The sequence below is a fragment of the Triticum urartu genome, chromosome 4 (assembly GCF_003073215.2).
Source record: "Triticum urartu cultivar G1812 chromosome 4, Tu2.1, whole genome shotgun sequence".
Taxonomy (NCBI): domain Eukaryota; kingdom Viridiplantae; phylum Streptophyta; class Magnoliopsida; order Poales; family Poaceae; genus Triticum; species Triticum urartu.
Genome location: NC_053025.1, coordinates 121,630,685 through 121,648,565, shown reverse-complemented (window position 1 = coordinate 121,648,565; position 17,881 = coordinate 121,630,685). Strand labels below are relative to the sequence as shown.

Genomic DNA, 17,881 nt, shown 5'->3' with positions numbered 1-17,881 from the left:
TCCCATGTTTATCTTCTGAAGGTGCGATATTTTTACAGGTTACATTGCTTCAGAGCAGTGGACGAACGCCTGAGCACTTGCTGTAAGACAACTCTGAAAGAAAGACAGAAGGCTGTAATTTACTTTTGTATTGTCTATCACGACATCTGCAGACTTGTTACGGCGCTGCTAGAAGGAGGGCGCAAGAAGGCCGGCCGGGGGCCTTTTGCCCACGGCCGGGCAAGATGGAAGGATTTCCTTCTTAATTCTTGCTTGATTAGATTGATACATCTCCTCTCTTTATATAGAGAGGTTTACTTGACTCCCAAGCAAGGCTTACTTGACCCCTAAGAAAGCGACTCTTATCTCTAATTAACCCTAAGACTAACGGGCCCATTAGGCCCATTACGTACTCTAACAAGACTGAACCTTAGTTTTATCAATGTAAATAGTAACATAAAAGTGGGTGTTATCCGCTTCCTTCTTTTTGTCTCTGTTACCATGTTCACACTGTACTTTTACCAGTGTCTTTAAACTAGAACTCTACCAGATAGATATACTTGAATAAAGTAAATTAGAAGACGTTTATAATAAGCTGCAGCAGAAGAAGAAAGCAGGAAATGAAATCAGCTAAAAATAGTCACCAATTTTTTTTATTCAGCATGAATGGCAGCTACAACATATGCAGCATTTAAATTTTACAAAAAAACACTACAAGAAATTAAGTAGTCTATCTAGTGCACTTTTCTGTCAGCAACGAACTTCGTTGAATAGCCTCAAAGAAAGAAACTTCAGTGGAAAGGATGCATTATCCTAGAAAAGCCATGCATATGAATACAAGAAGGAAAATCTGATTCTCCCATTACTGCATTATTTCATCGATTACTATTTTGTGCAAGTCACAGCAAGACTCCCGTTGTCTTCGCTAAATCCACTAGTAACCACGGTTGTCATACTTCTTATCTGCATGCAGGTTTGAGACTTGTAAAAACGATATATTGCAGAAGAAAGGGACTACTAATTGGACTTTGTTACCTGAAATAGATTAAAAGTCCACAAGCTGAGAGATGCATCTTGTCCAACGCAGTAGTTCTGAGCTTGAGACTCATCAATGAACATAGAGCCGCATGGCGACGCTTGATTGTGACATTTCAAGAATATTGAGGATCAGGTCAGCTTTAAACAGGGGCGGTCGCTGTCCAGCAAGGTGGCAGCATCTAATTTCTTTTCAACCCCCTGTACCCTGCTCACCAACCCTGCGTGTGCTGCAACTTTCACAGTCAATGAAATATCACACGAAACAACAAAACCCGGTCAAATGGCACATCCAAAATTGAATCAAGGTGTGTCCTAGTCCAGCCTGTTCAAAGTAAATATTGTTCAATGTTCACAAATGTGAGATATTGTTGATCTCAGCCAGAACACTTGAGATTACAAATGTCCAAATCAGTGAATACTGAATAATGAGTAGCAAGAACATGCAAGTTTGCAATAGAAAAGAACAGGAGCATCATTCACAACAAGATGACAAGTCCTCAAGTGGTATGCATATTCTGCCCACTAGTCTCTACTCTCTACAGCCATGCCCCTTCTTCAAGAGCAGAGAAACACTACTACAGCGCAATAGACGCTGTCCACAAAGGCCGGGATCCAGTTAACCCAAGCCTAGGAAGAACCTGCTGCGAGATGGTGAAAGAAGCAAACGTCCACACTCCACAGTATCTGCGATAAATTTACAACCAAGAAGAAATCCATGATCAGTTTGAAGAAGTGGGTTGCTGTTACAGAAAAATGTGTCAATGGATTGCGCACAGGCGCTAATTTCGTCCACAGTATCTGCGATAAATATACAAGCTTGTTTGTTGTCTGCTGAACGCTTCAGGTTCTCCCATTACTGCATCATTTCATCGAATCCTAATCTCGCCCGTGCCACAGCAAGACTCCTCAAGAAAATGGCTCTACAGAGGAGTCACTTTCAGACTCTGACATGGAATTCATGTTATCCACCTGGCATGTGTGATTCTGACTGCTTCCCTGGCTATCCTCCTCAACAAGCTAGATGGCATTTTCAGTTTGAACAATGCCACGACATCCAGCCAAAATCAGATCTAGCATTTTCCTTCGCACGCTATAAACAGGGTTTGGCTCAAGCAAACATCCTTTATTATAACTCTCCCTAAGAAGCACAGTTTGTGTGCTTCCTTTAGTCGAGATGTAGAAAATGCCAGGGTGCTTAAGAAGAAGTTCCCGCAAGTTTACCTCCATCGAAAATGGTCTCCTGAAATGTGACAACCTCTCAAGTGGCACCATCTTTTCGACTGTCGAGCTTAAGAGTTCATGAAGAATACCAACAATACGTTTCTCAAGCCTCTCAGCGTTGGTGATTGGATGCAAATCATTCTTCTCGTAAGGTTTGGTGTAGGGAAGCCTCTGCCAATTCTTAAGCTTTTCCCTAAAACCTTTCTCAATCTTAAAGCCTGTAGGGAAGTTTACTGGAAAAGCATATTTGGTCTCATATTCCGCTAACCATTTTTCTGTATACTCCTTGTCCCTCCATTCTTCGACACTAGCAACAGCCAGATTCTCATCCCTACGACTGATCAAAGTCAGGGTATCAGGGGTTTCAAGAGAAAAATCAGACTGATGGTTTGGCAGCATAGAAGACCTGTAGTCATCGGGCAGGCCAAGCTCCTTCCTTATGAGCCATAACGCATGCATATTGAGAGTTCCATCGGTAGACATCATGAGAAGTTTCTTGAGCCGCTGAACCACGGCCGGCTCATTTTCCCTGAGGACAGCGTCTTCTTCCGCGACCAAATCAGCCATCTTTCGGGTGATCCTGCAGCAATGGTTCCTTTTGACAGGGTGCACGTAAATCTCGAAAATGTGGGGGTATTTCTTGAGGAAAGCGCCGATCTCGGTGTTGAGACCGATCTCACGCCTCCACCTCAGAAGGAGCTGGAGGGACGCGTAGCCGTTCCTCTGCTGGGATATCACGGCATGCAAATCCAAGGCGAGCCTCAGGTTCTTGAGTTGGAGCATCAGCTTGTCCAGCCTATGGTCCCTTGTTCTGCCCTCCAGGCGGGTCCGTGCTGAGTCCACCGGCTTCTTCCACCTCCTCTGCATACTACGGTTAAACGGCCCGTAACAGAACGCCTCATCCAGCATGTGCGGCCTCGGGGAGAAGATGCGCAGATTTTTTGGACTGAATAGCTTGGATGCCATCTCGCTTGTGTGCTAACAGACAGAATCCTTATACCCAACTGAGAGGAAAAACTGAATCTGTGGAGAAAGTAGCAATGCCAACTTCTACTGGAACGACACGCACGCATGTATCATGTGTGCAGCTGCGGGTGCGACTGGAGAAAAAAGGGACGACTGCGAGCTGGGCATTTCATCGAACAGGATGTGCTCTATCCAGGTGGATAGGAGCGAGCTCTGCCTGGCGGCGGAGTGTGGTCGCGGGCAAGCGCGAGGAAGGAGGACAAGAGGATTGGGGAAGGGTGTTGTGGCTGCAGAGGACGAGAGCGACGGCGCGACCAGTGGTAGCGGCGGCCGCGGTGGTGGTGGTGGTATCGGCGCGAGGGAAAGCGGAGTGACCGAGTGAGCACTGAGCAGAGCGAGGCAGAGGACGTATCTGGTGCACCAAGCCAATTGGTGCTACCGGTACACCAGACCCGTTGCATATTTAAAAATATTCAAACAAATCTAAAAAAAAAATCCGAGTATGATACAACATCAATATATGTTATCATAAAAATTCAATTCAAAATTCAAAACAATGCTCAAGATACAAAAATGATAAATTTGACATCAATGTGTTAATGAGCCAAAACTGAAGCCCAACTTGTGTTATGTACTATTTAGTGTCAAATTTGTTATTTTTATATCTCAAGCAGTGTTTTGAATATTGATTTAAATTTTTGTGACAACATACACTTATGTTGTGTCAATGTACTAATTTTTTTAGAATTTTTTCAAACATTTTTAAATGTGCAACCGGCGACCGGTGCACCGGTAGCACAAATTGCACCGGTGCCGCTGGATTAGCAGGATGGGGACATCCGCACCGTAACGGCGGCCTCCGCCTGTCGTGGCCATCCATCCGTGCTCTGTCTGCTAATCCCTGTCGCGAATCCAACCTGACGCACCCTGCTCCACACGCCGTGCTGGCTGAGGGCATCAACCTCAACCGGCGTCCATCCTTCCTCCTTCCACGTCCAGCGATGTGAGCCATCTGAACCTCAATTTCTACTCCATAGGTTTTCCTCATAATTTCTACTCCACTCCAAAGGTTATTACCACACATCATTGAGGGCTACCATTTTCGGCTTGCTTGCTAGCCACTGTTTGGATGGGCAGGCTTATGAGCATCATTTTACAGCTTCCTCTACATCTCTGCCTACACTCTTTACTACAGTACCTTGTTTCGTCAACAAGACAGACACCATTCCTGATTATTTTCCAGGCTATGGCTTCACACAAGTTTCGTCCAACATCAGTGAACTTTTTTTTTGGAAATGGAGGTAAAACCCCCGGCCTCTGCATCATGATGATGCATGCGGCCCTTTTATTAGAAATCCAGAAAGTATCCTCAAAAGGTCTTACAGCTCGCAAACGGAGCAAAATCGAAGCAAGGTAACAGTAATTTGCAAGCAATAAACTCACATGGAACATCAGTGAACTAAATTGTGCTTCCAACATAGTTCAAGCCAATGACAATTATTTTTGATATGCTCTGCAGCAGGTCAACAAGCGAAAGCAAATTGACAAAGATATCATCGTGGCAACCTTTTCATTCATTTTGATATATGCTTGCGGCAGGTCAACAAGTAGTGTCATGGATACCAGGACCGATCACATGAGGCCTAATAGCCAAATACCAGAAAAACAAACCTATATTTATTTATCTATATACTTCCAATGAACCAGGGAAGACAACTTCACATTTCGCTTGCTTTCTGGAATCCATGCACCAGACCTGCTGATCGATCAATGCCTCGTGTAAATCATCTTGTTTTCCACCTCGCCTAAACCTCTCACCATTGCTTCTTCACATGTCAGCTGCGAGCTCGCCGTACTCATCCAGAGCCAGATCAAATGAAGTGAAAGAGTGAGGAACCAGCATGGCCTGCATCTCCTCTGCAGCGCTGGGTAGACCACTTTTTACCGGCTTAACCTGCATCAGTTGCAAGATACATGTTTTACAAAAAATTCTAGTGCATATACCATATGAAACAAAAAGACCGTAAGCAAAGCAAAGGCGCCATCTTACCTTAAGTGGGTCATCAAACGAGTTCTCATCCAATGAATCGTTGGATGTGAGAACGGTGACAGCTGATCTTGACGCATTAACACCAGCTTCCAGTCCGGTTGCAGATAATGTGAGGTTCACAGCGTTCGGCCCAAAGTTCACAATCTGCAGAAAATCACATGAAGATTGGTACAGAGCTCTAATTTCTAAAACCTAAACATGTTACTCCAGCAGTAGAAACCATGTCTGTGACTTTTTTATGCAAGTACATAAATGTTGAAGCAATCCTGTATTGTCATACGTGGATTGGGCCATTTCAAACATCAAGGCAAGCTTACTACCCTTTATCTAATGAAGCAAAGCAATGACATGCAGGCTGGGAGGAAACTAGGACAACTGGCTTTACCTTTATCCTCAGGAAGATATCCTCATTGTCTTGCCAGGTAATTGCAGATGCTGCCAATGAACCAGAGTAGCTGGAATTGAGTCTCACTGGATGGATCACAGCACCACTTGATTCACCGAAAAATGTCTGCATCCAGTAACTAGGAGTTCCATACTGTTGCCAGGAGTTGAAGACTATCGCATCTGGGTTCCATCTGTTCATTATATTCAGACATAATCACTGAAACCGTCATAAATAAGAATGCTAGTACGAAAAAACACACAGAATGCTGTCAGTGCTAACTTGCGGTCGTTGTCATTTACGAAGAGTGGAGCATAGCTCGCCATGTGGACGATATCACTGCATAGGAGAATGACGCAAAACCATCTCATTAACTCACAGTAAGGCATTACTGTTAAATAAATATTTAGAATATTATTCACTGTTCAACATATGTACTTATCTCATAGTTTCTTACCATATGCACAAGTACCAAAGACCGATTTACACCCAGGAAAACTTATATATAGAAAGATAACTTATGATAGAAAGGCAACCCTTTGCATTAGTGGTGTTTCCTTAAACCTCAAGAAAAGAAGGAAGGCAAGACATTACCTATTCACTTCTAATCCAATGAGGAATGCAGCCTCTGCCAATGAAGCTTGAAGGCTTCCCTTGCTGGTATCCCCATCAACATGAACAGCATACTCACTAACGAATACCTGAAATAAGATCTTAGGATAGTTATAAGATACCTTCAGTCTACAGAATACACAATTCTAGAACACGATAACAGTGTGATGCTTGTCACTATGAATCAGTTAAGATCCTCCTTCCAAGAAATCTGCATGGGAATTGCAAAGATCTAATACGACGATTTCAATAGATTTTTTGGTATATAAATCAGTAAAGGTAGATGTCAACTTCAGTTGCACAATAAGCGGAAGAAATAGTGACCTCAGAACACCCTAGAAAGTCAGAAACTAGGTCCATGAAACATCTATTGCCCACATAAACCACTCCATAGGCCTTTAGAAACTAAGCCATACCTTAGGCCCGGTACGTGATGTCCTGCTAAATGTATCTTTCTTGAGAAAAAGATCATTAGCACTGTTATATATCTACAGAAACGAAGGCAGGGTATTTTAAGAAAACACTGGTAAAATAACTACTAAAATATCTGATGAAAGTTAAGCAGGGAGAAATGACAAACTAATTTGCAAGCAATAAACTCACATGGAAATCATATAAATCCGCAGGATGGTCAAGTGGCTCAGATGAGCCATCGCAGTTTGAAATAATTTGAATATCTGGATAGGCCCCTCGTATGGCATTGTAGAACTTGAGGTAATGTCCTGTTAAATAGAATTTAAGGGCATCACATGCAACATGGGAAATTCTGAGCTAGCTCTTCACTCTTTAGTATTCCAGCAAAACAAGTGAAGGCCACTGTAATTTTGTAGGCTATGATGGAATAGCTTAATTTATGTGCAAATCCAATGTTAGTAGTCTAGTGGACCATAAACTGGTAAAGTGGGCGGCTCAATTTTTCTTCCTTTTTTTCATGGCATTGCTATGATCATAATCAACTCCACAATTCAATGATGGCTAAAAAGGGGGAATGAAGAAGTAAAATGTGGTTTTAGATATGCTCGACAAAAAAAGTCATGTCGAGGAACTGTCGATTAGACTTGGCCAATGGCCATCACATCACTTCAGACTACTAACATATTCAATAGGAAACGTTACCTTTACAGTTTATGCATGTTAATTACTAATAAAAAATTACCCTGGTAAAATGGTTTGGTGTTGTCACAATCTTCATTCCCAACCGCGACATACTTCAGCGGAAATCGTTCAGGATGCCCCATTGCAGCTCTAACAGATCCCCATGTCGATTTTGCACTTCCCCTAGCGAACTCAAGGCTGTCCAATACATCCTATAGCAAGTCAAGAAAATAAATAACTTAAAATCATGATAAATGCATAGGCCTAAATATATGTTAGATGAAAAAATTTAAGATGCTCCCAAATTGTTCTGGATCGTCCATTTATGTTGATATAATGGCTACGATGAACCATTACCTTGTAGAGGATAAGAGGCCACTCTGACCTTTCTAAAGATATAGATGCCTTTTCACAAATACATAAATATACCAGTACAATTTCAAAAGAGCTCTTGTTAGATCGATAGCATCTGCTATGAAGGAAAAAACAGATGGGCTAACTTTTTTTGAAGAACATTGACAGTGACATAGGGGACACACTATGTTCCATTGTGCCAGTTTGGCTTTCTCATTATGCTAACTATCTTCCTTTTGACCAATGTTCACTCGAGTATACACACTATATGTCTATATGTTGTTGTCATTCAGATACCATACCAGTAAACTAGCATGCAGCTGTTATTTTGACAAGACCACCTAACTTACCTGGATCTAATATGCTCATAAACATGCTCTGAAAAGAGGCGCCATGTGTTCTTTTTGTATACGCACCCAGAAAAAAAAGGGAACATTAAACTGTACTGCACTAAGAGTGATCCACAAGTGAAAGATCTACTCCATAAAAAAATACCTTTACAAAAGGTGCGATGGCAGTGGTATCAACTTGATCATTCCGGCTGATCCCTAAAATTCAAGAGAAAAAAGTTCAAGAAATTAATTGGTATGCAAGTGATTATTCAAGATATGTTAAAGTAGGATTAATGAAAAAATAGCGAGAGTACTATTTACCAGCATTAAAAACCCAGATTGGCTCGGCGCCCAGGTCTTCCGCAAGCTTTAATAGACATCTCACACTCAAATGTATGAGTTTAGATATGGCTACACCTAGAAAATTCATATGAGATTAATCAGCATACCTGGAGAAGCTCATAATACCCAAGACCATCATCTGTCCAGTAATTCCAAACGTCTCCATAGTGCCCAGGCCTCTCTTCCCATGGACCGATAGTTTCCCTCCATCTGAAAGCATTTCTTAACAAAATGCCTTCAACAAAGGTACCACCTATCAAAAATGGTGTGAAATATCAATATATCTATGATTGAAGAATTGTTAAAATTCTAGTTACAAAATTTCATTTGTTTCTAGAATAAAGTACCCACTATGGCATCCATATGAAAAAAATACAGAGAAATATGGCATCCATATGAAAAATACAGAGAAATAAGGCAACATATGACATCAGGGGTAAGATAGTCATTTTCAGTTTAACTTGCAATCTGGATTAACTTGTCGTCAAATTTGAAACTTCTACTCATTCTTCAAATTTAGGTGTTAAGCATACAGTATCAAGTAAATTAGCATCATCACTCTAATCTGGACTAGGACGATTAATAAGTTGTACAGTTTAAAAAAGGCAATGATGTACTTATATGTTAAGCATATCATCTCAAATCAACCTAAACAGAACAATTATGTAAAAAGGGTTGCATAGGACACTAAAATAATAAGAACTTTGTGCTCAATTCTAGTTTGTTCTTGTAAAGTAGTTTTAGAATTTTGTGTTATCCATATCTTGGACTATACCACAAGATAAATTTGTGTCTATGCATCTTATGGTGCAGAGGCCAGGGGTAATAAAAGCTTCCATTATACATTAAAAAATACCACAAGATAAAAATTGTCTGCTGGGTACACCAGCTGCAAGATCTATTTTTTGGGTTAGCCAACTTGATACATAAGAGAACATTAAGGATCAATTTGATCAGATATGTTCAACACTCTTATGTAATAAGGTCAGCTATTGATATGGCCTAATGGGGCATATATAAGCACAGTACATGGTACAGTAGAGAGTCCTACCCTATCTTGCACATCAAACCTTGCCAGTTTTCACTCGATTTCTCAACCATAAAAATGCATTCTACAGGACAAAAGGAGGCTATGCAGTACAAAGGAGACTACAATGTACTTCTACATTTTTTTGCTTCAGTCATTAGTAGTTCCCTTGGCAGACGTAATAAAGTTTATGATTGTCAGTCTAGGCATATTCCTGTTTGAGATTGGCTGCTTAATTAGTTCCTACCAAATCCTAATGGCTGAATATGATCTAAAAAATACAAAGGAATACCCACCAAAAGTTTGCGAGAACCATTGGATATAAACAGTTCATAAACATGTTAGAAGTTTAGAACATAAACGTGCAGCATTTATTAGTTGATCTTAATTTCAAAAGCATATGAAATACCAGGAAATCGTAGGAACTGTGGTTTTAAATCCACAAGCATGTGTATGAGTTCCTTGCGAAAGCCATGGCCCTGTATATGTACAACAAAATAACGATTAAGGTCTCTTGTAAACTCGTACTTAGAAGCATTAGATAAGATGGATTAAATTATCATTATGATTTATTATTATTATTATTATTATTTAAGTTTCTAAAATATAAATGCAAACTATTATTATTATTATTATTATTATTATTCCAGATCACATCATGCGGTGGGAAGTGTCAGTACCCAATAGGAAGACAGGATAAAAATGCAATTCACCTTGTATGTATCTGAAGGTATGAGCGACACTTGATCGATCCATATGACTCCCCTTTTGGAAGTTGTTAACTCAAGTCTTGAAGTTCTGCACGTTCCTTTAGCTAATAATTGCATCTCTATCTTTCTCCAATCTGACACATTTGTATCTCTGTAAACACACCGTATGTAATCCTTTCAGTCTTAGTGAAAAAATTAACAAATTGAAAATCATCTTATCTCAGTGCTAGGGAAGATATATACACTATGACAGCTGCTGCTATATTTTGCAGTCCATCTGAACATGTGAGTGAAGCAGTCAACTCCACGGATTCTAGTGATCTGATATACATTACCAGATTATAGCTCTTCCCCTCTTCGATGTTCTGGAAGTGGAAATGGTCAGGTGCAGCACAAAACCAGAGGGAAAAAGTGAAAATGCTTCTGAGAAAAAGGATGCATTCCAAGGAAGCGAAGGCACAGCATTAAATGGAGAGCTAAAATTACCCAAGGAAAATATGGATGTGGATTAGAACAGATCAAATTATGTTTCAGTTTTCACTTTTGGGAAGAAAAACATTTGCTACCATTTTTCAGCTAGCAATACTGTAGCCTGTAAACTGTTGACCATCATTTTTTTATATTTATATTTTAATGCTGATGTTCCTGTCCACTTAGTATATTGATGAATAAAACGTACCATGCCCCAGAATCCCGGGTTGTAAATACCAACACCGCCAGCTGGACACTTGGCACAAAGAATTTCCATCCTTAGAGCAACGATATTTCTACTGAAACAAGATGCTCTTTCAGTCTTCACGTATATGGAGGATTCGTCACCAATGATGGACCATGGATCTATATTTGAAGGAGTGTAAGGCCCTCCAGCTTCAAAACCTAATGCACAATTCTGTAACAGTCAGTACATGGCTAAACGTGAAATTTTATCGACATGTTATAAAAGTGAAAGGCCAACAATTTTTTTTGTATTGTTATTGGTAAATACCAACAATTTTATCGACATGATTTGTTTTGTTCTGCAGTGATTGCAGAACTTCCTAGGGAAGAGAAACAAGAAGCAGGAAGGACTGCCAAGTGCCAACTGTCAATATGGAACGGGAATAAATATAGAAGTAACAGAAATCTGTCCTGTTATTGTTCTTTGTACAAAATTTCGTACGATCCAGTTGCGCAAAAAAGGGTACTGTACTCTTTTATACATAACTGACCATTCAGCCTATATGAATCCTTGTTAACAGGGGAATTTGGACATAGGTCAGTGCAAAATTTCAGAGTTCCAAAAAATGCAACTAGGTGTATGTGTAATTGTGTGTCACTGCCATGTAAGTCACTGCACGGCTTTTGGAGCTGTGTATCAAGCGCATTTGTCTGTAACGTAGTCCAGAACTTTCTGATAACATGTTCCCAAGAGGTAGTGTACATATAAGAGCTGATAGTTAGTACGTAACAGCAGTACCTCTGTTACTGACAAGCTCCGCCCACAATCCACCAGCTCCAGCGTGGTTGATTTCCTAGAATGAATATTCAGTGAAGGAATATTGTGAAAAAACAAGAATAACCAGGAGAGTTTCGTGTTGGAATTTAAAGGCAATAACTATTAACTGTTAACCAAAAGATGGCATGCACCTCAAAGAACAAGCCAAAGAGGGTTTGAGGGATCTTTCTGGCGGCCTTCCATGATGTATCGACCTCCAGCAGTGCCGTCTGATCCCCCTCCGACTCTGGCGCCAGGCACCCGCAGCTCAACGAGAGAAGAAGCAAGGAGCAGAGGATGGCAAGCAAAGTTGCCGCACCCTTGGTGCCCATCCTCCACTTGCTCCAGCCTGCAGATAAACAGCATCAGCTCAGTTCGCGGATCGATCGAGCATGTAAAATGGCGACAAACAGTAGAACTGTTTCCACAAGAGAACCGAATAATTGGGAGCGCCGGTGAAGGAAAGAAAAGAAAAACCAAGTGGCAAAGGTGAACTCGTTTGGGAAGAATATAGCGGGAAGAAAACATAACACACGAGGGAAACCAAGTGAGCCTCCTCCCTTAGGCATTCCATCGAACACCTCAACCTCTCAGACATGATGCGTATGAACAGTAGTACTGACCGGAGCAGGGAGAAAATGACGCAGACAGAGAGGGGGGTCGCCGTAACGAACAAGATCGGATCATGGAACTGCTCACCTCCGGCCAGCACTCGAGGGCGGAGAGGCAGGATGCCAAGCGCGCGTGAACTGTGATGCCGCGATGGTGTTGGTGGGGTGCTCGGGGAGGAAGAGGAGGTGCCGCTGCTTTAAGTAGCTGCTGCGAGCCCATGACTACGAACGAGGAAGAGAAGAGAGGTGGGTGGGTTTGGTGGGTCCAAGAGAGTGGGACCGCGTGCCACGTGGAGCTTGCAGTCAGTAACTTTGCCCGTATCAGCCGTTGGATGTTGATCCGGCCGCCGAGCGAGTGGCGATGGCCGATGGGCAACGAGCAAACCCTCGGTCGTTGCTTCCCGGGCTAGATTGGACATGTCCCGTTGTGGTTGACTTGTCGGTGTTCGGAGGTGGAATTCAGTCTTGGTTTTACAAAATATTTTTTATGTCAAAAATATTTATTTTTTCAGTCAATAATAAAATCGAACATGGTCGATCACCTGTTCATGCAATTCCCCATGGCTGCTACGCTTGGGGATGGTCAATTGTGCTTTTTAGTTTTGATATGAATTTGACTCCGGTTAGCGAATTTTGTAGTTGAATTTCCAGTTTTCCCCTAGTTTAGCGTGAATTTTGTAATTGGCAAAAGAAAAAACTGAAAAGGCATGTGTTGGATGGAATTCATCCCCACCCAACTAGTCTTTGTTAACATTTTCTAAAATCTTGGACGGACACAACATCGACGATTGCTGTGGGCAACAAATCAATAACAATAAATAACCTTCTTGAGTGAGCTGGCCACGTCGTTGGTGAAGGTAAGGGTGATTAGGTCGAGTGAAGACTGGCGGCCTCAAAGGAGAAGACAACATTTACGAATAGCATCCTAGAAATATTGAAACTGAATTTGTTTTCAGATTTCAAAACCATCAAAACAAAAAAGATGGAGACCCTACCACGAATCGGTTACCTAATTCAGTTGACCCAATTCAATTCCAGCATACAAAAATGCCCTTAAAAACAAGATATCAAGAAATAATCAAAGGAGCTCGTAGAGGTCTACTCACCTTTATTAAGCAAACACATTGGTGAGAGCAATTTTTTTTTTGCAAAAGTTAATGGGCTGCCATGTGTCCCATGCCTATAAATTTCATATAGTAGGAGACACCATCAAGGATTACATCCATCCACATGGTTGCTTCTGGACCACAGTCTCTCTCTCTATGGCCTGGTTTGTAGGAAAAGCCCCACGCCACGTTGTTTGTGTCTTACTTCCATTCCCTTTTGGTAAGAAATAGACAGACAAGAAATGTTGCGGCCCGCTCACAATTGCACCTCTTTGGTTGGCATCTTGCCTCGATTATCATCACCTATTTTTCGAGTCTCATTATTACCACCTCTCGGAGCATTTCTTTGTGTATACACTTACATGCATAGTATTCTGTCTCATACTCGATTTGCAGGCCGGAATATCTCCTCAAATCACAAGAAAGGAAAACGAATATAGCCATTTGTGGGTGGTAGAGTGAGGAGCAACAATGTGCGTCGTCACATGCAACGCGATGAGATGGATACACTACACACACCGATGATGAAACTTGGAAAGGCTAGCTATAGCTGACTACAGGTCCATTGCTTGCTGCGATGGCTCACTGGTTAGTTATGTTGGTCTAAAAGAAGCTTGAAAGGAAAGGGCCACTATGGCAAGATAGCGTGACTCACCGACGCGTAGTAGTTTGGCAGTTCCTCTTCTGTGGTGCTAGGCTGCTAGCCACGTGTTGGACAAGTGATCTCTTTGGCTTTTCCCGACGGTCTGAAGTGCCATTTCTCTGAAATACCGGGGCAGTTTTAAGGCCGATCGTAATGTAAATCCAAAAGTACACATGGTTTCAGTATGAGCGTGAAGAACACTCCATGATACTCGCGTGGTGAGCGTGGTGGTCAAATACAGAATCAAATCGAAAATAATAATATATGCAATCAATCTTCCAACACCTCACATCTTCATCTGCCATCTTCGACACATACACAAGACGGAATCCCTCTCAGGCAATGGCTTCCTTCTCCTGCTCCTCTAGTAGCGTGATGGGCGTGATCTTGCTGCTCTTCTCCGTCCTCCTTGCGCCTGCGCGGTCGGCCAGCGACCAGATGATACTTGCCGCATGCAAGACCGTCGGCGGCGGGAGCACCTACTTCGACGTCACGTTCTGCTTGGAGGCCCTCGGCTCCGCGGGCGGCTCCGGCGGCTACCAAGACCTCGCGGCCGTCGCCGTGGACCTCCTCGCGACCAACGCCACCAGCACGGAGGCCAAGATCGACCGCCTGCTCGGGTGCGGCGGCGTGGAGGTCAAGGCGGATGACGCCGCCCTGGCGCGGTGCCTCCGGTCGTGCCAGTCGCTGTACGGCGGCATAGTGGACGACGGGCCTGCGTGCACCGCCGCGGTCAAGGGCGGGAGGTTCGGCGAGGCGACAGCGATCCTGGAGAAAGCCGCGGCCGCGGCGAAGGAGTGCGAGGGCGGGTTCGAGAAGAGGAGAGCGGCTTCGCCGCTGACGGCGGAGGACGACGACGCGTTCAAGCTCGCAAAACTCGCCGTCGCGTTGCTCCGTTTTGCTTGAGAGCCCGGAAACGGACATTGCTGCTACTGATGTTTCGATTTTTTTTTCTTTTCTTGAATATTTCGTATATTGCATACCTTTTCTTTAGGATAGCATAATAACCTTCTTGATTAGTTGTTCTATTTGTAACCGTGTCATGTGATCTGTGATCTGCGTTGTTGGTTAGATCATGTACCGATGATCCTACGTGTCGTCTGTTGTCAAACAGTCAGGGCGAAAATGTGAATTGAGGACTGCAGACCCTCTCGCAATAGTTTGAATTGCATGGTCCGGACAATTTTACCATCTAACGCGGTCATGTATCAGTTCACTCGACGGACGTCATTTTTAAGTAAGGGGGGACTTTACGGATGTTCAGACTGCTGCCACGCAAGGGTCTGACAACCCCGGCCCATCCAAAACCTCTCCATTTACCTGCTTTTTCCCGCCCAAAGCGATCAGTGCCACATTCATGCTAGCCCAGAGTGGATGTGATCTCTCATGTTGCTTCGGCATTAAAGCGGTGCGCCGGCCGACTGCTCCATTCAAACAACGGCGCGTTCGTCTGCCGCCCACATTAACCACCTCGCTACCTACCCAGCCATTCGCTCCCAATCTCCTCTCAGCACCACGACTGCCATGGCCTCCTCGAGCTCTAAAGCCTTCTCGGACAGCCTCTTGTCCGAGCAGAAAAAAAAGATCGCCACTATTGCAGCCTGCTGGCAGGATGACAGACGGACGAGCTCATCAGAGGTTAGTGTTGCAGACGCCCTAATGGAAGAGGCAGTCAATGAGCAGGCGCTAAGGTCATTGCTGGTTGATGCTGGTGTGACGCTCCCGATTTAACCGTACACTAATCATACATGCAAACGTATACGATCAAGATTAGGGACTCGCGGAAAGATATCACAACACAACTCTACAAATAAAATAAGTCATACAAACATCATATTACAAGCAGGAGCCTCGAGGGCTCGAATACAAGAACTCGGTTATAGATGAGTCAGCGGAAGCAACAATATCTAAGTATAGACATAAGTTAAACAAGTTGTCATAAAATGGCTAGCACAAACTGGGATACATATCGAAAGAGGCGCGGGCCTCCTGCCTGGGATCCTCCTAAACTATTCCTGGTCGTCGACGGCGGCCTGCACATAGTAGTAGGCACCTCCAGTGTAGTAATAGTCGTCGGCGGTGGCGTCTGGCTCCTGGGCTCAAACATCTGGTCGCAACAACCGGGTATAAAAAGGGGGGAAAAGGGGGAGCAAAGCAACCGTGAGTACTCATCCAAAGTACTCGTAAGCAAGGAGCTACACTACATATGCATTGGTATCAATGAAATGAATAGTATATGTGAACTAAACTGCAGAATGCCAGAATAAGAGGGGGATATCTAGTCCTATCGAAGACTACACTTCTGACAGCCTCCATTTTGAAGCAGAAGAAGAGAGTAGATGGTAAGTTAACCAAGTATCACCGCATAGTATAAGCCTACCCGGCGATCCTCCCCTCGTCGCCCTATGAGAGAGCGATCACTGGGTTGTATCTGGCACTTGGAAGGGTGTGTTTTATTAAGTATCCGGTTCTAGTTGTCATAAGGTCAAGGTACAACTCCGGGTCGTCCTTTTACCGAGGGACGCGACTATTCGAATAGATCAATTTCCCTGCAGGGGTGCACCACATTTCCCAACACGCTCGATCCCCTTTGGCCGGACACACTTTCCTAGGTCATGCCCTGCCTCGAAAGATCAACACGTTGCAGCCCCATCTAGGCACAACAGAGAGGTCAGCACGCCAGTGTAAATCCTATGGCGCAGGGGTCTGGGCTCATCGCCCATTGCACACCTGCCCGTTGCGAACGCGGACGGAAACAGACCTAGCCTCCCTAATACAAGAGCAGGCGTCCGAGTCCAATCCGACGCGCACCACTCAGTCGCTGACGTCAAGAAGGCTTCGGCTGATACCACGACGTCGAGTGCCCATAATTGTTCCCGCGTAGTTGGTTAGTGCGTATAGGCCAGTGGCCAGACTCAGATCAAATACCCAGATCTCGTTAAGCGTGTTAATTGAATTAACCGCGGACGCTGACTAAGGCCAGGCCCACCTCTCTCCTAGGTGGTCTCAACCTACCCTGTCGCTCCGCCATAAAGGTTCGTTCAGAGGGCCGTCAGGACAAACGTCCTTTTGGTCCCAATCCGTGAATCACTTGCGGGTACTCTACGAGCCGACCCGACTTTAGTCACCACATATATCATGTATTATGTATATAAGTATATACCCATGATCACCTCCCGAGTGACCACGTCCCGATAGTATAGCATGGCAGATGGACAAAAATGTAGGGCCACTAATGGAATACTAGCATCCTATACTAAGCATTTAGGATTGCAGGTAAAGGTAACAACAATAGTAGTAAGGACAGGCTATACATCAGAATAGGATTAACGGAAAGCAGTAACATGCTACACTACTCTAAAGCAAGCAGTAGAGAGAAGAATAGACGATATCTGGTGATCAAGGGGGGGGGCTTGCCTGGAAGCTCTGCTGAAAAGGAAAAAGTGTCGTCGGTGACGTAGTCGATCACAGGGGCATCATCGATCTCGGGGTCTATCGGAGAGAAGAGGGGAAAGAAACAGTAAATACAGAGCAAACATAGGTACCACTAAGCATGACATGACGAAAAGTAGAAGTGGGGTCGACCTAACACAGTACTGCACGATATAGGTGAAGGGGGAATTCAACCGGGAATGTTTTCCCGATTCCGGACGTGTGTCAGACAGACGACTGGAGGGGGAATGTTCCATGTTCAGATTGTTAGAGGCACCTGACAGGTAAACGGACCGCGTATTCGGATTCGTCACGCCGTTCTGAATAACTTTCATGTATAAAAATTTTCCATCCGAGATACGGTTTATTTTCTATGATTTTTCAAAGCTTTAAACAGTTATCTTGAAAATTGGCCAAGTCTGAGAATCGCTCAGTTTTAACACCATTTAGCTGTTTTCCGAAGGCTATAACTGTAGTTCTGTACATCCTATGGCTTAGTATCCT

At 43.5% G+C, this 17,881-nt stretch overlaps 3 protein-coding genes across 3 annotated transcripts; 1 reads left to right on the top strand and 2 right to left on the bottom strand.

The window, feature by feature from the left end:
• Positions 1-233: 233 nt before the first annotated feature.
• On the bottom strand, positions 234-3,617 carry LOC125551020 (protein ROOT PRIMORDIUM DEFECTIVE 1). The gene has a single exon (XM_048714168.1). The coding sequence runs from the start codon at positions 3,202-3,204 to the stop codon at positions 2,035-2,037; it is 1,170 nt and encodes a 389-aa protein (XP_048570125.1). The 5' UTR covers positions 3,205-3,617; the 3' UTR covers positions 234-2,034.
• Positions 3,618-4,757: 1,140 nt separating this feature from the next.
• LOC125551019 (alpha-L-arabinofuranosidase 1-like) lies at positions 4,758-12,417 on the bottom strand. The gene is made up of 18 exons (XM_048714167.1): positions 12,285-12,417; positions 11,738-11,934; positions 11,568-11,622; positions 10,791-10,987; positions 10,355-10,476; positions 10,115-10,262; positions 9,811-9,880; positions 8,482-8,627; positions 8,354-8,399; positions 8,196-8,248; positions 7,408-7,558; positions 6,855-6,973; positions 6,668-6,739; positions 6,234-6,340; positions 5,922-5,978; positions 5,640-5,832; positions 5,255-5,398; positions 4,758-5,158 (listed from the first exon to the last, which is right to left on the bottom strand). The coding sequence occupies exons 2-18, from the start codon at positions 11,915-11,917 to the stop codon at positions 5,033-5,035; spliced, it is 1,986 nt and encodes a 661-aa protein (XP_048570124.1). The 5' UTR covers positions 11,918-11,934; positions 12,285-12,417; the 3' UTR covers positions 4,758-5,032.
• Positions 12,418-14,159: 1,742 nt separating this feature from the next.
• Positions 14,160-15,080, top strand: LOC125553666. Its single transcript, XM_048717417.1, has one exon. The coding sequence runs from the start codon at positions 14,210-14,212 to the stop codon at positions 14,849-14,851; it is 642 nt and encodes a 213-aa protein (XP_048573374.1). The 5' UTR covers positions 14,160-14,209; the 3' UTR covers positions 14,852-15,080.
• The last annotated feature ends 2,801 nt before the right edge of the window (positions 15,081-17,881 follow it).